General features: G+C 31.2%; 1 protein-coding gene across 1 annotated transcript in view; it reads right to left on the bottom strand.

The window, feature by feature from the left end:
- The window catches only part of LOC111639771 (slit homolog 2 protein-like), a 136,323-nt gene that overhangs the window by 35,114 nt on the left and 75,470 nt on the right, over positions 1–25,739 (bottom strand). Inside the window, exons 6-13 of the mRNA XM_023385712.1 lie at positions 23,815–23,886; positions 23,666–23,737; positions 23,284–23,447; positions 15,858–15,999; positions 6,193–6,264; positions 5,141–5,212; positions 4,582–4,653; positions 1,313–1,384 (exon numbers count right to left, since the gene is read on the bottom strand). Of these exons, the coding sequence (XP_023241480.1) occupies positions 1,313–1,384; positions 4,582–4,653; positions 5,141–5,212; positions 6,193–6,264; positions 15,858–15,999; positions 23,284–23,447; positions 23,666–23,737; positions 23,815–23,886 (738 nt within the window). The remainder of the gene's footprint in view (positions 1–1,312; positions 1,385–4,581; positions 4,654–5,140; positions 5,213–6,192; positions 6,265–15,857; positions 16,000–23,283; positions 23,448–23,665; positions 23,738–23,814; positions 23,887–25,739) is intronic.

Raw genomic sequence — 25,739 nt, 5'->3', positions numbered from 1 at the left:
GAGGAGGAGGAGAAGGGGAGGAAGAAGAAGAAGAAGTAGTAGTAGAAGAAGAAGAAGCAGAAGAAAAATCGTTGCAAAGAGGAGCCATTTGGGGACTCAACGTAATTACATTAAAGTATAGAGGGTCCCGGAGACGACAGAACCCTCATTACTAACTGAATCACCTGAAAGATTTTTTTTTTATATATATATATCCCTGCTCTCTTAACCGATTCGTAACACTTTACGCTACTTCCTAGAAGTAACATGTCAGTCTCTTGTTACACTTTTTATTAGCATTTTTGGTTGCAGATCTCGTAACTTAAAAGGGCAGGAAATTTTTACAGGACTTCGATCGATACATACGTCAAATTAATTTTTAAAAAAAAGGGTGATTAATTAATTTAAGAAGCCTTCAATTAATTAATACACTTCGATATTTTCTCACAAATTTTAAAGCCAAATTAATATGCAAATTAATTTGCTTTTTCCAAAATTATATATTTTTTTGGTGGAAAATTTTATTCTATATTTTTAAATTAAATTTTAAAAGATTTAATCCAATTTTTTAAAAATTTATTCATAAAAATATGTAAGTTGGATAAGTTGGAATATAGATCTGACAGATGAGATGATGCTGAGGATGAAAGTGATGCTGGGGAGCAGAAGAAAATTAATCTCAGTTAGATGTAATATAATACTTTTTCGTGAATTAGATACATTTTTAAAAATTCATCATCATCTATTTTACTCCACTCCAAACTTCCTGTTAACGAGGGGAATAATTTTAATCAACTCTATCATCAATTGATCGAAACGTGGAAGTAGAGAGAGAAAAAAATCGAATTTACAAAAAAATCCATTGAATAATTTAAAGAAAAACCTTTTTAAAAACTAAAATTACATAATTTTCTGATATTTTATTAAAAATTTAAATCATTTACGAATGTTTATCACGCCCGTCTTAACTAGTTTATAAGGGAGGATGCTCCTGTAATTATACACTTATCAACCCATCAAAATTTTAAAAAAGTAATATGGGAGTAACCCTCCTAACCAACTGTTTCAAATTAGGGCATGATATAAATTCATAGAAAACATTTGATACTTTATATTTGTCACTTCTTCTCTAATGAAGCGAAGATTCTTTCTCTCAAGCATCCCCCATTAGAAAAAAAAAAGAAAAGTACATCTTTAATCGAATCTTTAAAGTCCAGCTGTTTATTTAATGATTTTATAAGTAATTTGTCTTCTTAGAAAATTACATTAGGGATAATTAATTAAGAATTATTTTAATTTATATATATATTATTATTTTTAAGGTTATACTTACAATAAATTTAGGTTATGGAGATCTGCAAATGTTGATTTTCTTATGCAGGATATTTTATTTGCGTTTAATAATCTGAAAATAAATAAGAATAAAATGTTATATTTCTATATTAAAATTCTGTGTAATTTTATCATTTTTTTCTTATATTTAAATATAGAATTCTAGCAGAGCGAGAGTCGCTTCACTTAACGTCGCGTCGCGTACTCGCTCTACTTAGCTTAAATAATAATATAAATTATGCATAACTTTTAATTTTTTTGTAAAATATTTATAAGTAATTTTCTTATGTACAAAACTTTCATCACGAGAAAAGTTAAAATTAAATATTAAGCATTCTATAAGTGATTTAAGTGCTGACGCGAGCGAGCGACGCGACGATACGCGACGCGCTAATAAGAGAACTAAACTAAAACAACTTCCCAACCTCTTCGGATATCGAGACTTATAATAGCTTCGTTGGAGCTCGCGATCTACAGGTTGAAAAATTTAGCTAAATAGTACAAGAACTATAGATATTATCGTGAATATTAATTTAAAATGATAAATTATTTATTCGTAATTTATCATATCGTATTAATTAAGAGAAAATCGATTATATTTCTCTTTAAAAATAGATTTTATTCAACACTCCACTAGTAAAGATTGCACATCGTTATGAAGATATTATAGAACTTGTCAGAGAAGTTCTCCAGTAATCTATCGGTATTTTCTATAATAAGCTTCCCTTCTATATTTATTTATATACCGAAGCTAAGTGTAGAAGATAATCCAAGCAGGACATAACTTGACAAGTTTGGTTTCAATGGCACCCTCCAACACACAGGATAGAAATTTAAACGAAATTGTATTGTTTCTTAGATTCTTTAATAGAAGTTTCCTTTACTAGGGATTATTATTTGCTGTCATATAACCTGAAGTTCTTACTGGTCTTGAGGGAATGTCAAAAATGTCTTTTAATCCAGCCGTATCATTTATAATCTTCTCGTAATGGTCCTACCAACTGTATTACTCGATAGAAGTCCCTATACTAAACTCTTCATTGCTTCCTATTACAAAAGTCATTAATGTTTCCAGCCTTTCTGTCTATATACAGCTTATATGTGCCTGTAAACTCGTATATATTTGGAAGAAACAATGCTCAGTAAGCGCATTGTTTTAGTGGAATATACTTAGTTTCTACCTTAAAAAAGTACATTTTATACATCTTTTATTAAATTTCTACCTCGTATAATGTATTATATATGGTTTAATTGTCGTAAATATTGATAGATTTACTGTAAATACTGTAATGTTTGGTCATGTGGCAAGTAGGATTTGCAGCAAAATTTCACTTATATAATGTATAAGCTGTGTATTTATTGACTGTAAAATTATATATTAAGCATTTAACACATTAAAATTACAAATTTCACTAGCTTATACAGTAAAATTTACTAAAAATAAGAGGTTATAACAATCAGAAAAGTGTATTTATAATAAACCAACCTTACAACCCATTCATTCTTTCTATCTAAAATATAAATTTTAGTGTCAGTCCCGCCTGCATATCCTAAAAGAGGATGAGAAAGAAGAAAATAAAAGAAATTTCCCTATCAAACCGTAGTAGGGATCATGTAAAACGTTCTCGAGCTATTGAACAGACGAAAATTTGTTGTTTTATATCATAATATCGTCGACACATCCGCTCTGACGACATCAAGATGATGTTTAGTCAAGCAGAGAAGGAGAATGCAAGAAAAGAAAAAAGGGGGAAGAGGGGAAAGAAAGAAGGAAAGAAGAGGAAAGTCCATCGCTCTTTCTTGTCTTCAAAACAAGAACGGTAGTCATGACAACTGGTAGAGTGATGGTCCGAAAGAAGCAAAGAAATTGTGGGCTTTCTCAGCACTTTCTCCTATGGAAAGAATGAATTCACTTTTCCGTGCAATGAGCCCTCTATTTGTGGAAACTGCTCTCACCATAAAATATTTACAAAAAAACTTTATACGGGGATGGAGATATCTTTTCCATTTTTCACCTCCACGCTATATTTGTATCAACAATTTATAAGTTATAAGGGAATAATAGACTAAATTTAGACGTGATCCCTACGTTCTCTCCATTTCATGATGGCATTCTGAGGATTCAGAAAGGTTTCTTTATATAATTCAGGTTTCTACGTTTATATTCGGGTGCATAAACCTTATTTTTAAGGTTTTACTTGGCTTAAAATTGAGTATAATATGATATGATTAACAATACTTTTATTAATTATTAATTAATTAAAATTATCAAATTTGTTGAAATTACGCTCGATTTTAATGCAATTAAAGCCTTAAAAAGCTCTCCAATATATTTTTAAATGTCCTACAGAGAATAGGAGGCTTTTAATTTAGTAATATAACGTAGACCTCATAGAAATATTGTAGAAAATAAATAATCATAAAGAGTAGAAGGCTTTTAATTAACATATATAATACTTGGAAGTAGTCAAGAGACCTCATAGAAGAGAGAATAAAATAGTATAGAGAGCGTAGAAGGCTTTTAATGAACATCATATAAGTTGAAGACGTGGGTATATAGGATGTCATAAAGGATAAAATATCATAAAATAATACATAGAAAGCTTTTAATTTACTAAAATATTAGTTGGGATGTGTAGAGAAGAGGAGAGAAAGACACAAAGATGTCAAAATTTTCGATAATTTTCTAGTTTTATTTAATAGAAAAATATAATATATTATCTTAAAATATAATAAATCACACGTGGAGATAGGTGGGTGAGATTATTTACGAAATTTAAGAGCTATCCTGGGGATCTAAATCCAAATAATATCACTGGAAATCTACCAATCGTTTTAATGACGAGTGAAAGTACACAAACAAGGCCACAAACGAGATCCATCGAGAGGAAAGAGTGCAAAGACCCAATATATATGTGGCTGAGACTGCATACACAAGCGAGTATCAAGATTTATTCTCGGATGCCATAAATATTTCATCTTCCCAAGTCGAATGTTAGGGACATACATTATTAATCCGAGTAGAAAAAACAGAAAAAAAAATAAGGGGGAAGAAGAAGAAGAAGAAGAAGGTGGAGGATGAAGAGGAGGAGGAGGAGGAAGGGGAAAAAAATGAGTAACTTTCTTCCCCGCATCTAGCCCTTAATGTATCCCTGTGGTGTAATATCGAAGCTAACCTCGGGTCCTAATAAATGTCACGTGACGCTAATGAATCAACTCGTTTCTAGAAGTAGAATAGATCGTCTGAATGTCTGAGCTTCTCATACTTACAGTAACTGAAGTGAGGTGAGACCTCGAAAGATGCCTTCGGGTAGATCCACTATTTTGTTGCCATACAGGACCCTGTAATGAGTATGCATCTGTATGAGTTATATCCGATTCAATTGTTCAATATTTTATCAGAATATATGTATACAAATATATTATATTATGTCGTTAGTATTTACATATCGTACTCTCTTACGTTACTTGAAGAAAGAAAGAAAAAAAAACATATTTTATATTAGTTTAAATGAATAATAATTAAAAAAATTTCGGTGTCTTCGTGTCGTGTTAACGTTACATTAATTAGTAAGACGTTTGTAGTTGACTGGACATATTTTTTTATTTATTTATTTTTTATTGTAGACAGAGGTAAACAGGGGGACAAAAGAAATGTTGTAATCAGGTTAATAGAGGTGTTTTTTTTTTTCTTTCGTGAAGTGAACATTTATTTCTTCAGTTGTACATTCTATCAGCATAATTCGATTATTCTATTGCTTGGCTTTAATCGAATTAGGAGCGGTTCAAAGCTGGAAAATCTTTTTATTCTTCCCTAGACAATACTTACAAAGAAGTGAGCGACTTTAAGCCATTAAAAACATCTCTGGCTATTTTCACAATTTGATTGTTACTCAGGTCTCTGAAATGAAGGGAAAAAAAGGTGTAAAAATATACAATCATTTATCTAAAATAATAATAATAATAATAATATTCATATATAAAATTTCGACTCATTAATTAACAATGTCATGGAACAGTAAAGGTGTTTTTAGCATCATTAAAACACATATTTCTTTAATTATTTTGGGGGGAAAAAAGGGTGAATTTTTCAGTGTGAAAAAGAAAATTAAATATAGAAATATGTAATAAAATGAAATTTATTCAAAATTATTTTGAAATTTTTCAAAAAAAAAATTATAGGGTCTGTGAATGGCATGGTTTAGAGTGTTGAGTGACAGAGATGATGGAAGAGAAAAATGATAATATAAGGAAAAAAAAACGTAATAGGAACACGAAGAAGATAAGATGAATGTGAAATATGCAAAATGGGATAGAAGAGAAGAGGAAACTGTGTATAAAAAATATTGCTGAAGGTGTTTACTATATATAAAATCATTTGTTTCAATAAACAATACAAACTATTATCTATCATAAAAAGTTTGTTTATGATATTAAAATGGAATAGAATTGAATGTAAACTATGCAAAGTGAGATAGAATAATGTTAACATATGCTTAAAATATCGTCGAGGATTCTTAAAAAAACAATAAATAATAGAAAATATTTGACACCAGATTAAGGCAATTCTTTAACTTTTCCACACTAAAAATTGATGCAACACGTAAAAATTATTAACTCGAAATAAACTGAAAAATTATTATTATCATTATAATTAAACATCATAGAAAACGTACATTAAAAAGAAAGAAAGCAGAACACAGCAATGAAAATTTAAGAAGATTTAACAATTAATTAAAGAAGATTAAAAGTTAGTAGATAATTTTTAATCATTTCGGGAGAAAACGAAAGAAAAATTTTCCGACAGAAGTCAAAACGTTAACGAACGAGAGATTAAATGTTTATTTTAAAAAAAAAAAAACTAAAAATAAAAATACTTACATTCTCTGTAATCTCTTGTAAGGTACGAATGCTTTGGATGGTATTTCTGTGATCCGATTCTGTTCCAATCTCCTAAAAGAAGACAAAGAAAAGAACAGTTAAGCCCAACAGTTCCGTTACGAGTTGACTTTCGTTGCAGTCTAATTGGAAAAAGGAAAATCGTTAAAGGTGTTAGCTCCGTTCGTAGTTCCGTCCGTCCTCACGCGCGATCGAGTCTACCTCACACCAGAAATGATTCCAAAGAAATATTTTTAACTTCCACATCTACTAGAAGAGTGTCTCGATTGTACGTCACAATTAAATGTGTCTAGTTACTGTGGCACGTGTGTTTTCAATTGCTTAAGCTCGTCTGTAACTCATAGGTGGTCCTCGGCTTTATACAAGTGTGTTGAATAAAGCGGATATGTTGATTGGTCGAGCCAACGTACTGTACGTCCCGTACGCTGCTCGACGAATCAAAATAATACTAATCCTATACGCTGCGTAATGTCTTTGTGTAGCTTACGGGGTAGCCCAAAAGTCAGTTTACCGTGTTTTCTGTATTGTAATTTGAATTGGGTCTCATTTTGAACACCTTCTTCGCCATTTCTAAGCAATCAAATATTTGAATAAGTCTAATAATTAATGGTTAACCGACTTTTGGGACACTCTTTGTATACATATTAATCGCACGCAAACGTGACTGATGTGATAAGGGATAGAGGGGGATTATTGATAGCCATGTAAAATTCATGCGTTAAATGGAAGTTAATTAAGTTCAACACGTTATTAATTTATTGCTGTTCATCACGTGTTTATATTTTTGGCACATTCCTAGTGTGTTGCACCAATTTTAAAGCCTGTTACAACTACAGAATCAGGTGAAGTACGATTTCTCATTTGATTGGCTGTAATTAAAAAACGGCTTAACAGATTAAAACAATTTTTATCTCGAAAAATTCGTTACATTCGACTAATAATATCGTGAAATTTTCGAAGTGTTCCGGTACCAGAAGCGGAAGTTATTGTCAATTTTATATTACGTTCGCGTCGCGTCGCGTTGTGTCGCGATGCGGCGCATCAAATCTACGTATAGATAATTCCGTTGTCGTTAACAATTAATTTAAAGTAATAAAATCTTTTTATGAGTTAAAATGAATTGTAGTCTTATTTATAATGTTTAATTTATTGTTTTATTTTGCTAAATCTAAGTTTCAATCACATTTTACTAGAAATCGCGTCGCTTCGCTTTGGATCCAATATGGCAGACGTTACACGATGAATCACTTTTATATGTTTTTATGGTTTCTAAGAATGTAAGGAATCTTGATTAAAAAATATATATATATATCTAAATGTATTTATATCTTATTTAATAGACTGTAATTTGGCGAGGATATTACTAAATGACGCAATATAGGGGAAGAATTCTTACTTCTTTCAATAGAAAAGTAATTGCTTGAAGTGAAAGTTTTATCAAACTCAAGTAGATTTTTATCAAGTTAAAATTTTCAATTTATTTTACAACAGATTCTGCTTTTATTGCTTATTTTAAAGGCCATTAGATTTTGTTTTCAATTGCTAAACGCGTTAACTGTTCATCGATTCTCTTTTAAAGTACAGTACTTTTCTTCGAAGCTATCGACTCAATTTAAAAATAATTGTATATAAATTACTTAGAATGTCTCAAATAATATTAATATTTGCGGCAATAAATTCTTTTTACTGTTTGTTTATTATATAAAAAACAAATTAATTTTAGCTACCATCGATCAATCACTCTCATCAGATCAATCTTTAGGTATAGTGATCAATCAATCCCGTATTAACTTTGTGTAAGGGTAAAAACCTGTCTAAAACGGTTACACGCAAGGCAGAAACCTGTCTTGAACAGTCCTGTAGAAAGCAAATCTCTCTTAAACCTATACAAAACAAAAACCTGTTCTAAAACTGTCCTGTACGAACAGAAAACCTGTCTAAAACGGTCATATAAAAAAAAGATCTATTCTAAAACAGTCCTGTACAAGCATAAACTTGTAATAAACGGTCATAAACCTGTCATAGACATACGAAACAAAAACCTGTCTAAAACGGTCATATACGAAACAGAGACCCGTCTAAAACAAAAATAGTTATTATGAGAACACAGTTACATAATATAACCCTAGTAAAAGCGTGAAGTTTATGGTGTTTAACCTAATCTAAATTCTGAATTTTAATTAATGATGTGGGCACGAATCACAGTCAACCTGTCAGTGACGATATTTAGTCAAGCATTTGTTTTCTTTGTTAACACTCCACTGTGACGGTTCAACTTCCCAACTCTCTAGAATAATTAATTAATAAATAAATAAAAAACCTCGTAAAAACGTCGACCTGTTAATTAAAATACAACAAACTCTACCGAGTTCCTTCTTAAGCAGGTTTAAAGCATTATAGGTCAAATCGATAGCAAAAAAAAAGAAAAAACGTTATAATATTTTCTATATTTTATTCCTCCATAAATATGTGTTCCTCTCCTGTGCACATCGCTTTACTTTCTTCCTTTTCCTTCTAAATGTATTTCTTCTACCTCTATCAATTTCTTGCTGTTACTTTTCCTTTCTTTTCTTCTTTCCTATCACTTTCTTTCTAAGGACTTTCTGTTTTTCCTCTTTCTGCCAAGAAATATTTTGATACTTCGCTACTATATCCCTGTTAAGCTACACCAAAATCTATTCATCTCCACCTACATTTTCCATGCATATACAACAACATTATTCACTTCCACCCCTAATAAATCTTACTTCTTAAGTAGAAAAGAAAAAAAATCCTTAAAGAAAACAAAATAAGGGAGTTAAAGTAAAGAAAAAATAGAAAGTAGACATCATCTTCCACGAAAACTTTCAAAGGAGTAACTTTTATAACTCTTTATTATGGAGGTAGCGACGTTTCTTAAAGCGTACCCTGTCAAAATTTAATGTTTTACGTTCGAAATTACGATATATTTAAGGATTTTTTTTAAATTTCGTGTATATTTTTCGGTTTATTTCTAAAAAAAAAAAAAATAAAAACCTTAAAAATTCCACCCGTTTTGCTTCCTTTCTGAGGAATTTTTATGCGAAAACTGCCGAAGTACTTTGATGTGCATTAGTCAAAATCCAGTGGGTTAATGCTGAAAGGAATGCCTAGAATATATATATATATATTTTTCTGGCTCTACACTATCCAATTCTTAAAGGGGAAGGTAATATCTACAGAAGGGATGCCAACCGCCATCGTAAAAGTAGTATTAAATTTGATTTAACGACTTCATACGAAAGCGTTATAAAAGTTGAGAACCGAGCCACGATCTCCTTATTAGATATGTGTTTTACATTGGTGCGTATGTTTCCTATGGCCAAATATTTGTAATAACTTCTGCAGATTCGCTTCCAATCATCGAATCAATGCCTCCTTCCCCCTTTAAAACGCTTCACCCCCTTTTCTCTCGTTTCTTCTGCCATTCCTCCACTAAACGTTTCGATTTAATGGACATTTGTAGATCTTTCTCAATATTTTTCTTTATTTTAATGACGAAAAATTGAAGTTAAATCTCTTTAAATTATATATTTTAAAGAATTCGACACACTTTTCCTTAAAAAATTAAAAGAAAATACGTTTATTTGGTGCTTATATATAGAAACGTATACCCAATACTTAAATATGGTGGATGTAAACATTTTTATTTTTTAAACTTTTTAAAATATACTTTTATATTATTTATTAGAAAATATTCTATATAATATTCGGTCCTATAAACAGAAACCTGCCTAAAACAGTGCTGTACAAAACAGAAACCTGTCTTAATCGGCCTTGTAAACAGAAACTCCTCTAGAACAGTTCTTTACAAAGAAGAAACCCACCTATATCGGCCCCATACAAAACAAAAAAAATCTCTCTTAAACAGTCCCATACAAAATAGAAACCTGTCTAGAGCGAAAATTTGTATGTTTGGAAAACAGTTATAAGTAATATGAACTTAGTAATGCGGACATTTTCGGTGTTACAGCAGCTCTAATTCTTAATTTTAATCAATGCAGCGAGTTCGAATCAGAGTCGACCCGTCAGCAATTTGGGCTGTAATTTAAAAAACTCGTAGACTTATAAATTCCCTACTGTCGTTTGTCTGTCTTTATTTATTTACTATTTTCTTTAATTTCAATTCAATTCAATTCAATTCGATTTTATTTTATTAGCGTAATTTGGAAAAAATCCCAGTTACAAGGGGTTCATTGGCTTACAAATATTAATGAATATATATCTTCCAACAATAAATAATTNAGAATAACGAAGGTCTAGGGCAAAATATAAATTAGATTATTACATTAAAGAAAGTAAACGAAAAAAAAAAACATTGTATAGGGGGCCCCTAATTCCTCGGGTCCAAGGCTCCTTTTGTCCCTTTTCTCGGCGTTCATGTATATATATATATATATATATTGTTTAGTCATTAATTTTTATTTTCTAATTTAAAATATGTTAGATTGAAATGATTAACATACATACCATGTGCGTCACTCCACCAATTAAATTTGTAAAATATTTTCAGATTATTAAAGACAGAAATAAAGCTATTACTGATTTAATTCGAAAATTGCGAGTTAATTGATGTAATGCGTACCAGAAAAGTAAACAAGAATTTTTTTAAAATTAGAATTGATATCATCAGTTTGTTTATCGTCCTTTATTACAAATAGTTATTTAAAGTTAAACTTTTGTATAATAGAAATTTTGTCCCCAAAACACAGACATTTTCCCCCAAACAAAAATTTCCCGAAAACCAGAAATTTTCCTTAAAAAAAAAACCAGATATTCTTCAAAATCAGAAACTTTCCTTTGGAAAACCAGACATTTTCCCCAAAATCAGAAATTTCCTTTAAAAAACAGGCATTTTTACCCCAAAACCAGAAATTTCCCTCCAAAATACCAATTTTCCCCAAACCAGAAATTTCCCTTCTGAAAACCAGACATTTCCCCCAAACCAGAAACTTCCCTTAAGAAAACCGGAAAATTTCCCCAAACCAGAAATTTCCCTTAAAAAAAAAACCAGACATTTTTCCCAAACCAGAAATTTTCCTTCAAAGAAAACAGACATTTTCCAACCGTATCTATAAACTTTTTTATAACTCAGAAACAAAACGGTCTTAACCCCATACAAAAACTCTTATCCAGGGGTCATAAACGATGACTAAACTATTATATTTTTTTATATTTTTATTTCTTAGTTTCATTCTCTTCTTTATAAAATTCTTAGTACTTAAATAAGATTCTTATTCCGATATAAAACTTCCCATTAACTTCAAAGAAATAAGGAAATACCTTTCGGGTAATTGGTCATGAAACTCTGCCATTTTTTTTTTTGTTATTTTTTTTTGGAGGGGAGAAAAAAATGACTGGTCCACTAGAGATAGGAGGATTGGAGGGGGGAATAAAGAAGCTGCAAGACTGAAAAACGACCTTATAAAGATAAAGGATTAGGGAGGAAAATTCTATTTCAACCAAAACTACAACTAGTCAATAGGAACAACTGGTGAATAGGAAAACTGGTGCAGAGTGAAACACAAGAACTGATAGGATTAGTTGCTTAATAAAACATGCCTTAGCTGGGAGAAGTAGGCAATCTAATCCTTAGCTCTAGAAAGGTACGTTGGAGTAATCCTCTAGGAAATCGGTACTTGAGTAAACAAGACCACCTGCAAACTCCTCTTCTTCTTCTTTTTTTCTTTGTTTCTCTCTCTCTCTCCCTATGTTCTCCCTTCCGCCTACGATCAAAGGTAGCAACACCCTACCATGTCACGCAGATCATAGATAGGTAATGCAACTGGAAATCTACAGGTGCTCCCCTTGCCAGTGTATGATATTATAAATTTTAACATCTAGTGCGTAGGTAGGGTTGAGATTCTAATCTGGTGTGTTGGGGTTTTCTGGGAGGTGTTTTGGGTTCTGTTGCTTTCCTTAGTGTTTGCCAGACAGACACATGTGACGTTTCTTTCCTCTAAACGTGTAGGGGACATCCGAATTTGGCAGTGGTTCCTGTGTCGTGATTGGCATCGATGGAATAAAAGGAGTGGGAGTTGCTATTTGTTTTATATCTGCTTTCTGTGTTAATAAAACCTTCGATTTATTTTTCTTTTTATTTTAAATTAATTTTTTCGTTACTTTTTACCGTGCTTTAATTTTTAATTTTTGAAATATTTTTTTGTAAATATTTAATTTAAATTTTTAACACGAGATCGTATAATTTATTATAGCCATTAACTTTAATGACAACTGACTTGTAATTCGCTAAAATTACAAGCGGTAATCTGGAATGACGTAACAATATAAAACACGTAATAATTCATAAGGAATAATGACGTAACAATGTCATATTTAATAATTAATTTACACGAGAACGGTATAACACTAAGAATTGAAAACGACTACGTAACAATACTGTTACGTAATTTGTTTTGTATCAATTATTACGTCATCACGTTTTATTTTGTATTGTTACGTCATTATGTAAATAAAATACAGTAATCGACATATAAAATTATGGCTTACAATACAAAATTAATCCATAACAATGTATTTTTACTATTACGTCATTATTCGCGCGAGACAAACAATATACAACAAATAATTGTTGTATAATGTTTGACGTAATAATAAAAAAAATAATTCTTAATTATTATTATTATTATTTTTTCATTTATTTTATATCAATTAAAGCAATCTAAATTTATCATTTTTAAAAAAAATTTCCCTTGATTTATTTATTTTTTTAATTAAGAAAAAAACATAAATTTAATTAAAGGAATAATTCAATTAAATACTCGTGTATCAAAGCAACATTTTAATTAATTACATTAATAGTAAATAGCTAATTTAAATTTGAAAATGCCTTTATATACAGTACTGTACGTTGACAAACAGGTACAAGAGCCCTTACAAAGGGAGAAAGAGAGAGTTTACTTGGGGTCTTTTTTTTTTCTTCTGTGTTTTTACTCGGACTTAAATAAATTTGACTGTTGTTAACAAGTTTTAAAGCATTCTTTGTTGTTCTAACGACGTTTCCCCCCTCCAAAACAATTAGCAACAGACGAGTTAGAAAATAATTCTCTTAGGATTTTTCCATAGGGCAACGACTTCTAAATTATCACTGCTTGATTTTATTGTAGTATCAATTGTTGAAGTGGCACGGTCGAAATAAAAGTAATCACTGAAGATTGTTTTTATGTGCAATTGAGAACAATAGACATGATCTCGTTTGCCCTTCGGTCGAAACGTGGGAGATTCTTAATTGCTTCACCCCGAGAGGACCTTCAAAACTACCTTCCTCTTTCCTATCCTTCGTTCCTGCTAGACCCACTTCATTTATTTTTATTTGGGATAATTCTAACGAAATTATTATTATTTTCTTTTTTCGAGTGAAAATTTGAGTGAAAAATAATTTTCTAAGGCGATTTTTCTTTGGCTATTTTTAAATTTATTCTTGTTCGAACATAATCTTTTTTTTTTTTTTTAGTTTATTTGTTGGAGTATGTGAAAATACAGTGAAACCTGTGTAAAACGGAACTTGCTTAAAACGGAAACCTGGCTAAACGGAAATACTCTTCGAAACCGGGAAATTTTCTATGTTCAAAAGAACCTGTTTTAAACGGAAATACTCTTCGAAACCGGGAAATTTTCTGTACAAAAGAACCTGTTTTAAACGGAAATACTATTCGAAACGAGGCAATTTTCTACGTTCAAATGAACCTGTTTTAAACGAAAATACTCTTCGAAACGGGGCAATTTTTTATGTAGAAAAGAACCTGTTTTAAACGGGAATACTTTTCGAAACGGGGCAATTTTCTACGTTCAAAAGAACCTGCTTTAAACGGAAATAGTCTTCGAAACGGGGCAATTTTTTATGTTCAAAAAAACCTGTTCTAAACAAAAACCTGCGTAAACAAATAGAAAAAAAATAGCTGCAATTTTCAAATTGCACACCTGTACAGTACATTTCCATTGTCGTTCGTTCATCAGTCCGTCTGTCTGTCGAGAACGGAGTTAGATAAATGTAAATCCAGACCAGATATAGAAAGCTTAAAAGCAGGAGACTCCAATTAAATATACACGTTCTTCCTGCCTGGACCGAATATCATGTGATTTTCATTTGAATATATATACATAAATACGACATTTTATGATATTTTTAACCTCAATTTTTTTTTTAAATTTAAACCTAAAAAAACCCTTCTATTTTTTTTAATTATAATTATTAAAATCTTAAACGTTTTAAGTATTTATAAATCAGGTGATGGAAACAACTATTTTAGAGAGAAAGAAGGCGAAAGATAGTGAAAGAGAGGGGGGTTCTTCAGAAGAGATAAGAAGATGAGATAAGATAGAGATTTTTCACGTGACTTTTCAGCATCCTCTTACATCCAACGGGCTTATTCATGCCCAATTTCATAGCGAAATTACTACTTGTACAAACAGATCCGCCTTAGAAGGTACCACCTATCACCTTCATCCTATAAACCTATTATTAGTACGAAGATGTGATATATTCTTCGACTCCAAAGCTTTAAAACTTTGAATGAATTTGATGATATCTTTGTATACCAAGAAAATAAATATGAAGAAAATATCCTCATCAATATCCTTTAGCGACAATTTAGTAAATTTGCCTTTCAATTTTTTTACTAGGAGCCACCCAATTTGCCTTTCAATTTACCATTTTGCACGCCACTACTTATATATATATTTTTAATAATGTTTTATGGAGTAATTAAAGTATTTAATGCTTAAATTTAAATAAGTAATGGCTGATTTATAGTTTGATATAGAAAATTCTCGTAGGTAAAGGGGACCAGTGCCAAAAATTCAACCAGAAGGAGTGCAAGTGGATATCACCTCTCGGTTGTTTACGTAGATAGTGCACGCTCTATTGATGACAAACGATATCATGGCCTGACCCATTTCCTTTCAGTCAAAAGGAAGAGCATTAATGTCTTTCCATTAGACACTGGAAGCAATGAGCCACATCTTTTGGATTGCACACAAGTAAAATTACAGATTCTCCAAATTACAGGGGCTATAATATTTTATACTAAGCACAAAAATTTTTTCTTAAAGGATTTATAGGGTTTAATACCCCTATAAATTTCATTTAAAATATATTTTTCTTTAATTATTTACATTCCTTCTGATGTAATTCGCCCGATTTAATTCATAATAAACACGTCACAATAACGATTCGTAATAATTGTTATCGATATGACGTAATAATAGCGAAACGTAATAATTGTTATAATCGATTACAAGCGCGTTATGATTATTACGCAATAATGAATATGCCGTGACGTAATAATAGTTTTTTTTCTCTCTCTCTTACGTAATAATGTAATGACGTTATAGAAATGACAGTTACGTAATAATAATAAACACTATAATATTGTTACGTCAATTCCACAATTTTAAACAGAATTAAAGATATTTTACACGTAATTTAATCAATTTTTTTAAATAATTAATACTAAAAAAATGCTTTTTAATTACTAATTCGCAATTTTTAAGATTGTAAATTAATTTTAAAATATTAAAAAAAATACATAAATTTAACATTACTTTTTACTGTTAAAATTAATTTATAAGCATTTATAGAGGTGTAATATAGTGAAAAGATTGCTTACAGTTCAGTTGTAGAATCAGGGATGTGATCAGGGATTCTTGTTAGTCCCTTATCCCTGCAGTCAACCATTCCATTGTAACAAGTACACAGATCAGGACACATCGGCTCTCTGATACATCCAGAAGGTGCAACGTCTTCTACACCTATTTGTAAGCACATTTATTAAATATATTAACATATAAACTAGTGTTTAGACCACAGAAATATTTTTAATATTTATAAAGGAACGAGATAAAATTAAAATTAAATGAATAGAGAGAGATCATCATTGATTAAATATGTATAATGTTTCCATAAGATGGAAGTCAAATATGGTAAAGATAACTTCTCTAACTTCATCTATACATAAACTAAAACAATCACAATATAGCAAAGTTGCTGTAAGTCATTTTATCATGCAAACATATAAGAGAGACAGTGGAAGAAAGGGAGGAAGAAGAGAAAGAGAGAGATGGGGGATGGAGGGATGTAGGGGAGGAGAGATTTATTTATTCAACCCTGAAAAAAGCTTGTATGATGCAGCTTCTCCTAACTGTTTTTCATCTCTTATATCATCGCTATAGACTAATGAAAACAAATGTGACGGTATGCCAAAGGCGGTGTACGGTTGTGTTACCATACTACATAATGAATTGCTACAGAATCTGTTTGTATTGAGGAAAGGGGAGAGGAAAAAAACAATCCAGTCCTACACGCGCTATACAGTATTAAAGGGGCTTAGAGTCACCTGCTTTGTCAACATTGTTTTCCTTTTTTTTTTTAGTATTATTATTATTATTACTTCTTTGTTACAAAACTGGAATTCTTCTATATGCAACTTAATCTTCTTCTTGTTTATACGTTCCTTCATCTTTCTGACGGATCCTTTTTTTATATATAAATGTGAATTTATGAGGTGTAAAGCGATAGAACAACTGTTTTCACTGAATTATATGGAAATTTTTAAAGCATAAATCAAGGTTTTTTTTACGTTAAAAGATGAAAAAATTCGATGCATGCTCGCATGTTTATCTGTTTAAAAGCTAAGAGTTCGAGTAGTTTAAATTCAATTTTTTATTATTTACTGAGATAAAATGTTTTAAAATTCTTCTTCCTTTATGAATTTTTAACGATTGTACAGTTTTAAATTGTTCAAAACTAATTTTTAAAGGAGGAAGATAAAGAAGTAAACTAAAATCTATCACAGGAAGTTCTTATTAAGTAACGTATTTTGAATTTATAAATCATAAAAATCGCATCAAATACTTAATAAAAACGTCTGTAACTATTAAATAAATCTAATTTTTTTTATACATTTCATTTCCTACTTAAAGAAAACTCGAAATTCCTTCAGAATTTCTAAGGCAGAAAGGAATCTTCAAACAATTTTAACTGAAAATCTCTTTGAAGTTAGACAGTTTTACACACTTTAAAAGCATAAAAGGGAGTATTTTTATATATATAAAAAAACTAATTTTTAAAAGCATAAAAAAAAAATCGAGTGAAGATAACATTTTGTGAAAGGTACCATCTACCCCGAATACGTTAGTAGGCACGTTCTCACTTTCTTGTATTGTGAATCAAGGAAGCTAAATAGTTGAGACATTCACGTGTCGAGGGAATATCGTCAATTTGTAGACATAGAAAGAGCCTTTACATAATTGATTACCATCTATTTTGACAATGTAGATTCAATTAGCAGTCAATGTGGCAAGGTGCTGGCTACATTTTCTCCAATTGTCTGTCATTCATTCACTTTACCTTCTATTCAACCTCTTCCGTAATTTAATAGCGAGTGTAGTAAGTAAAGGAGATGCTTCCCATTCTGTCGGAATGTGATTTTTGTAGACGTGCAAAAAATCCCGATATCGTTCTTTCGTCTTTGTGGCTTCAAAATATAAAAATTCCCATTAAATCCACCCATTTTTGAGTATTGAATTACTCCATTTAAGGCGTATTTCCTTTGTTTTATACGTTGGAATCTTTGTCGAAATGATGACAAAACCTTTGGTTTTTCAGTTTTTTCTTCGTTAACTCGTTGAAATCTTTGTTGAAGTGAAAATAAACCTTAATTTTCGTGCTTATTTTTAGTTTTTACGTTGAAATTATTACAATTTACACATTGAAATCTTTGCTGAAGTGAAGGGGGGGAAAAAAGAAAACTTTGGTTTTCATCTTGAAAAAATACACCAGTTTATTTCTCAGTAATTATTAGTTAATTCGTTGAAATCGCTGCCAACTGTAGAAGCTACAATCACGTAAGTGAGATAACATATAATTTTCAAAAATAGAGTGGCGATAAAATACCTTTCGTTTAAAAACCGCTTGAGATATAATCAGTTTGCCGATCATAAGTCAATGTCATTTATGACCTTCATAAGTTAAGATATCAAGGAAGAAGGTTGCAGACCGAGTAAGAAATCACAAGTTTGATCGAATTGATGGATTGGATGCTAAACAAAATGTGTTCCACGATTCTTTTCCATTTAATTTTTTTTTATCTAGAACTAAATTAGATGCTGGGAAAACTCTTGAAATTGTTAGAAGACAGCGGGATAATCATTGAAATCGTTAGAAAACTGAACGAAAATCCTTAAAATCGTTAAAAAATCGAACGAAAATCCTTAAAATCGTTAGAAAACTGAACGAAAATCCTTAAAAGCGTTAGAAAACCGAACGAAAATCCTTAAAATCTTTAGAAAACTGAACGAAAATTTTTAAAATCGTTAGAAGACAGTACGAAAATCCTTAAAATCGTTAGAAAACTGAACGAAAATTTTTAAAATCGTTAGAAGACAGTACGAAAATCCTTAAAATCGTTAGAAGACAGTACGAAAATCCTTGGCATTCTTAGAAAATGGCATGAAAAGCCTTGAAATCGTTTTACAATAATATGAAAACTGTTGAGATCGTTAGAAGACTTCATGAAAATTCTAAAAATCCTTAGAAAATGTAATAAAAATCCTTGAAATTGTTATAAAATGGCATTAAAGAAACAGTTTAAAACATTAGAAGACAGCATGAAAACTCTTGAAATTCTTAGAAAATGACACCAAAGTCTTTAAAATCGTTAAAACCGTCATGAAAACCCTTGAAATCGTTATAAATTTCTCGTAAATTTTGCTAAGATTCAATTTATTTTTTAACACTTTTCTCAATTTACGTATCGTTTCAAGCTTTTTCTATAAAATACCTACAAAAATATTAATTACAATTAAATTAATTACAAAATTGTTAAAAATGAAAACGATTTAAAATAATCTTTCGTGTCATTTTAAATATAAATAATGAATACGTTTCCCTTAGAAAATTTCGACCCGCAACAGATGATACTTTCTTTCTCTTAATTCGGTTCTAAAATAATGTTTAATTACCATTAACTTTTGAAAAACAAACCCATTTAACATCATTCAATATAAGTTTTAGAAGCTTAAATTAATCTGATGAACGAATGCAATCATCAGTAAAAGAAAAACAAAGATCCGTAATTCTCATTAACTTAATGATGAAAGGAGGAGTAAGGTTACAGATTCAACAAGATTTTCTTCTCCTCTGCTTAGAAGATAAATTAAGAATGTTATATGTGGTAAGTGATAGAGAATTAGACTAATCATTAGGGACAAATTCCTATCAAACTAGGTTCATAAACTTCGAAGAGTGAAGAAGATATGAGCAAGTTATAATGGAGATTACATAAAAATTAAGCTTCCATAAGGGGAAAAAACATTAAAATTTTCAATCCCCTTAAGGTTCAAAGTTGAAATTTTAATTAACAGGACCTTTAATTATAAAGTTACAAAGATTCCCTCTATAAAAATGATTCCAACTAGTTTAAGGATCTATATAAATGATGTAGGTGCATTAACATCCTCATTAAATCTTCGTTTAGGATCTTTATTAATATAATGAAAGAGGGTTTAATGATGATTTTAATGCTTTACCATGCCACTTGCATTCTTTATATTCCGCGAATAGATTAAATAATGTTGAAGAAAAGTGGATCCATTCCGAAAACACACAACACTTCCACACGAAGAAATGAGAAAGAAGATCCACACGGTTAAGCGGAAACCCCTGTTGTAATTACAATTGGGAGTTAGGGGGATCCACTAATCCAACTGTTTCTGGTTTGGACTTTCTCAGGGATCATCTAAGTCCACGTTCTTGTTCTACATCCTCCGACTACATCGATCGATGTTCTAACTAAAAGATTTTTAGTTAATTTAGAGCATTACCATTCACTTTAGAGTCTGTTCGTAGAGTTTTTTGTCTTCTTCTTCTTCTTCTTCTTCTTCCTCCCGAGAACGTGACGTGGGCTTAACAAATGCAGATTAGGCCAATCGTCACGTTCTAGACAAGATTAAAGTGCCGACACGTGATCGGGATACGTATCTTTTCTCTTTTACTGTCCAATGACATCTTCGTTAGGGAAGGAAAGGGCCGACACAATGGCAGCATCTAGTTATGAAGTGGCGAAACAAGTTTTAATCTTCTCTAAAATGCCATTAAGTGATTTAAAGTGGCAAACTCGTTCGTTTAATGAATACAAAAATGGCATTAAACAATATCAAATAAGAGGGGAGGAAGAGGAAAAAAAAAAAAAGAAAACCCCTTTCACAAAAAACAGGCAGGAATTTTATTATTATTTATTTATTTATTTAATGGTGTAGAACCTCTAAAGACGGCCACTGATCAGAACGTAAAGGATAAGGAGGTTAGTTGTATGTTCCATCTTAATTTAATACAGTAAAACCTTTAAACCACAGCTACTAACGTTGTTCGAAGGTTGCTTTGTGTGCAGTTTTTATCATTTATTTAAATAGAGTCAAACCTTTAAACGACGGCCACATAAAAAAAATGGCCGTTGTTTAGTGTTTTGGAGGTTATATATGTACTGTATGTACTTTATATGTACTTATATGTACTTTATATGTACTGTACAAGACAAGCAACCTTTTAATTTATTTAATACATTAAAACCTCTAAATGGCGGCCACTAACGAGATGGACGTTGTTCGGGGGTTGCTTTGTATGGAGGATTTTTTATTATTATCAGCAGTTAATTTAATACAGTCAAACCTTTAAATGACGGCCACTTATCACAACATAAAAAAGGATGGCCGTTGTTTACAGGTGATCGGTGTTGGAGGTTACTCTTAATTTATTTAATACAGTAAAACCTCTGAAAGACGGACACTAACGAAAACAAAGGGAGTTTACTTTATACGCATCGAACCTATGAACGACGGACACTGAAAAGAACACAAAAGAAGTTAGCCGTTATTCGAAGGTTACTTTGTATGCATTTCCTGAAAAAATGGCTACCATTTAGAGGTGGCCGTCGTTGGAGGTTGGCGAAAAAAGTCTAATTCTACGTCAATATTACGTCACTTTTTCATTTTTACAGTAAACAGACGTAAAAAATAACGTCAAAATGACGTCACCGCTTGAAACAAAACACCCTCTTTTTTTTTTTTTTAATTTCAGGAGCTAAAAACAGAAATAATTTCAAATTTTATCGCATGTTTAAGCATTTAGAAAGGTGAATAATTTTAATTTCTGTCTGTGAAACTATCCAAAAAGAATTGAATTTAATATACTGTATTTTCCTGCCCCTTTAAAAGCATGAAAATCATTGTGTAGAGAGCGGATAATTCAAGAAAATCTAATTAATTTCAGCGAAACGTATGACTAAATTGGACTTTATAGACAGGTTCTGTATCAATGCGAGTACTAAAAAAAAAAATATAGCTAACAAGAAATAAATTGGCTATTGAAGCTAGTAATAAAAGGTTTGTAAGGCCATTAAGTGATGAATGCGGATGTTGAAAATCTATAATACTAGAGAAAGGGATGAAATGAGGATTATTGTTGCTATGAAACGGTAGATGAATGGATGTTCGATGAAGAAATTAAGTTTAAAACGAATTTGTGCCCATTATTATATTAGTATTTACACTAAATTCTTCATAGGTATTCATTTTTTAATGGAAAATTTCATTGTATTGGGATGCGGAGGAAGAGATTCCTCATTCTCATCTCTTAAAATTATTAACAAATCAATTATTATTTTACTGTAGAGTGATAAATTATTGGCATTTTATTATTTAAAATTAATATTTTTAGGCATTTCTGATACAAAATTATGCCTTTTTTTGGAATAACTCTATACGATTATGGGTGCAGAGCCTCACTGGAGTAGGCTCTACTCTAGGTTAGAGAATGGTAGAGAGTAGGAAACAGGTGTAAAGATCACTGAGAAAATTGTACTGACATTTTTGTATCTTCATCCTATCTGCTTCATCTTATCTTTTCCTTTCTCCATCCTAGAGTAGACATTATTAGGGATGCATATCCTATTCAAGAGATGCTCTGCATCCATTTATGATACCTACTGTAGGCTGGAGTAAGGAAGAAAGTGAGGGAATGAGAAAGAAGATGAAGGAAGGAATGAGATCTGAGGGGTAATGAGTAGATGTTTTTTTTATCTTTATCCTATTTCTTCCTTTCTCCAGCCTAGAGTAGGCATTATTAGGGATGCAGATCCTACTCAAGAGATTCTCTTCACCCCCAAATGATGCTGGAGAAAGGATGAGAAAAGGGTAAGAAGGTCGCAGCAAATGGAGTGAAGATATAAAAACATTTATGTTCTTTAATTTAACAATAATTATTAAAATAAATGCTTAGAAACATCCTTCAGAATTAGTTTTTAATATTTAACAAATACACTTTTATATAATTTCATATAGACATAATTAAATAATATTAAATTTAATAAATTCCTTAATATGAAAGGAATATTTAGAGTGGAATTGCAGATAAGATAAACAAGTTAGTGCCTCAAATTTTCTCATTTATAATTAACGGTGAAAGGGAAGAGACTTTTATAGACTAAGTTTAGCCCTGGAAACGTTATAAATTACTCATAAATTATTTTTAAAAATGGAGATAAAAAGAGAAAAAAAGCTATTGGATAAGCTTAAAATATTAAGATAAATGTTAATTATTAAATGTTCCTGGAGACTTTCAGGTTATTTGAATAAAAGCAAAATGGAATTTAACTCCTTTAGGCCATGTAAATTTCGTGTTTACAAAATTCGAATATAAATTATGAATTATCCATTAAGTAAAGAGGGGAAGAAAACGAAGAAGAGAAGAAGTAAACACACGACAACACGAAAGCTTCTTTTGAATTTCAAAACATTAAAATGGGGTCCTTTTATACTTTTACCATTCAGAAATTTTGTCTATTGAAATATATTGCCCAATTTTCTGTTTACTTTTATACAAATGAATCCAATTTGAATAACCCAAACAACTCTCCCCCTCCTCTCTCTCTATGCTGAGTAACTATGATTTTACTTCTCCTTTCTTCATTTACATATACATATAAATTAATATTATCTTATTGTTACGCAATACAAGAGGAACAAAGGATAGTGTCTCACCGTTACAACGAAAATCTGATTCGTGTAGTTCGGCTATGGCCTTGTTTCGTAGATAAAAAGGCATAAAACAACGAGAAAAAAGGCCTAGACGTGGGCTCCTCCTTAACCATCCTGCCAACCAGGATAAGTGGCAGTCGCAGGTGAAAGGGTTATCCGATATCCTTCTGAAAAATATAGAAATATATATATATATATATATAATCACGTGTGGAGGAAGGGGAGACAACCTTGACCTTTGTTTCGTGTCAGGTGAACTGATTTGATAGAGGAGACAAAGTGTCAAGAGACTTATGACATCTGTCAAACTACCTGCTCTTCTACTTTATCTTATACGAGAATAGAAGTAAATTATCTTAGGGGGGGAGTTAAAAATAACACTTACAACACTCGTAGTTTCTTCATATTCTCGAACAGATCTCGTCCAAGTGTCGTTATATTGTTCCTGTTTAGTGTCCTGAAACGTAAAAAAAACACTCGTTTAATACGTAATTTCCGGTTTAATTACGTAATATTATACGAAATAATACTTACAATATTTCTATGTCTTTTAGTCCCTTTATGGCTGCATCGTCGATGCATGTCAATTCATTATTATCAACTTGCCTGTAATTTAAATGATAATTTTTTATTGTATCGCGTGGATAAATCTTTATAATTTATTAATTATAAACTGGAATTAGTTTTAATATTATATAATAATCCTTAAAATAATTATTTAGACCTTTATATTAATATAATTAAAGCTTATATAAATCATATTCCTGTTTACGTAGTGAGAATCGAGCGAAGTTTAATTAATTATAATTAATTGAATTGAGAGACAAACTTCAAGGAGGTTGATAGTTTATTATATGTTTAGTTTATTCTATAATGTCTCAATCGGTAGCTCGCGGTCCCCACTTATTGAACGGAAGTAAATCAGTTGTTTGAAACGTTAAATTACATTTTTATGCACCAAATAAAGTACCACTATGCTTCTGTACCGATATAAATGCATAATAATCGATACTTTCCGTGTTTACATAATGAAAACTTAGCGTAATTTACTTCGCCTTTGATAACCTAGAGTATGTTTAGCTTACGACAATGTCTCTCAACTGGTAGATCGCGATCTCATTCTCCTCCAGTGGTATAAAGGAAGTATCTAATTGAAGAGGAGGATCAAATACCATAAACAAAACACGTGAAAGGTGTAACCACCTTTTTTTCTGTTTAAATTATGGTTTTATAAGCCAAATAGAGGGCCATTACCGCTTGTAAGAGCATCATAATTGACACTCTCATCAAAGTAAACCTCCATTAGCGCTGGCAACGTCTGAAGATACACCCTATTAGCGACGTTCTCACCTCCAAAAATCCTATTAATTTCCGTCCCGACTCTTTCCATCTTGACGATTCCTTTTTAAGCAAAAATTCCTCACACTTTTATCACCCCTCAAAAATCACCGTTAACCATTACGAGTTTAAATTATTCATCGCAGATGCTACCGAGATAATAAAAATGAATAACGAGCCCATTATGCCCAAGAAAAGAGCCCATTATCGTACTCTTAAATGACATAACGATCACTAAAAATGATAATTAACTTGAATAAAATTTTCAAAATAACATAATTAAAGTCCATTATCGTTGAATATAAATGAAATAACAAATATTATTAAAGTTGATATGCTAATTTGACCAGTAGAATAATGAATTCTTTAACGACAATGTGATTATTCGTGAATATTTTTCCTAAATTTTCCTCCCTTTTCCACCCTCTTTCATCTTAAACTTTTCCTTCTTCCCCCTCTTACGTCTTAAAATTTCTCTTTTTACCTTATCTTCATCCCTCTTCTTCTCTCTTACATCTTAAACTTTCTCACTCTTTCTTCCTCCCTCTTACATCTTAAACTTCTCCTTCTTCCTCTCTTTTCTTCCCTCTTGCATCTTAAACTTCTCCTTTATCCCCCTTTTCCTCTTTCTTACATCTTAAAATTCCTCCCTTTTTCCCCCCTCTTACGTTTTCTTTTTCTTTTTCCCCCCTCTTATATCTCCTTCTTAAATTTCTTCCCTTTCCTCCTTGTTACATCTTACTCCTTCTTCTCTTTTCCTCCCTGTTACATCTTACTCCTTCTTCCTCTCTTTTCCTCCCTGTTACATCTTACTCCTTCTTCCTCTCTTTTCCTCCCTGTTACATCTTACTCCTTCTTCCTCTCTTTTCCTCCCTGTTACATCTTACTCCTTCTTCCTCCTTTTTCCTCCCTGTTACATCTTACTCCTTCTTCCTCTCTTTTCCTCCCTGTTACATCTTACTCCTTCTTCCTCTCTTTTCCTCCCTGTTACATCTTACTCCTTCTTCCTCTCTTTTCCTCCCTGTTACATCTTACTCCTTCTTCCTCCTTTTTCCTCCCTGTTACATCTTACTCCTTCTTCCTCTCTTTTCCTCCCTGTTACATCTTACTCCTTCTTCCTC

The sequence above is a fragment of the Centruroides sculpturatus genome, unplaced genomic scaffold (assembly GCF_000671375.1).
Source record: "Centruroides sculpturatus isolate CEXI.00-Female unplaced genomic scaffold, Cexi_2.0 scaffold212, whole genome shotgun sequence".
Lineage (NCBI taxonomy): Eukaryota > Metazoa > Arthropoda > Arachnida > Scorpiones > Buthidae > Centruroides > Centruroides sculpturatus.
The sequence above is the reverse complement of the archived record's forward strand: the minus strand, read 5'-3'. Positions and strand labels throughout refer to the sequence as shown.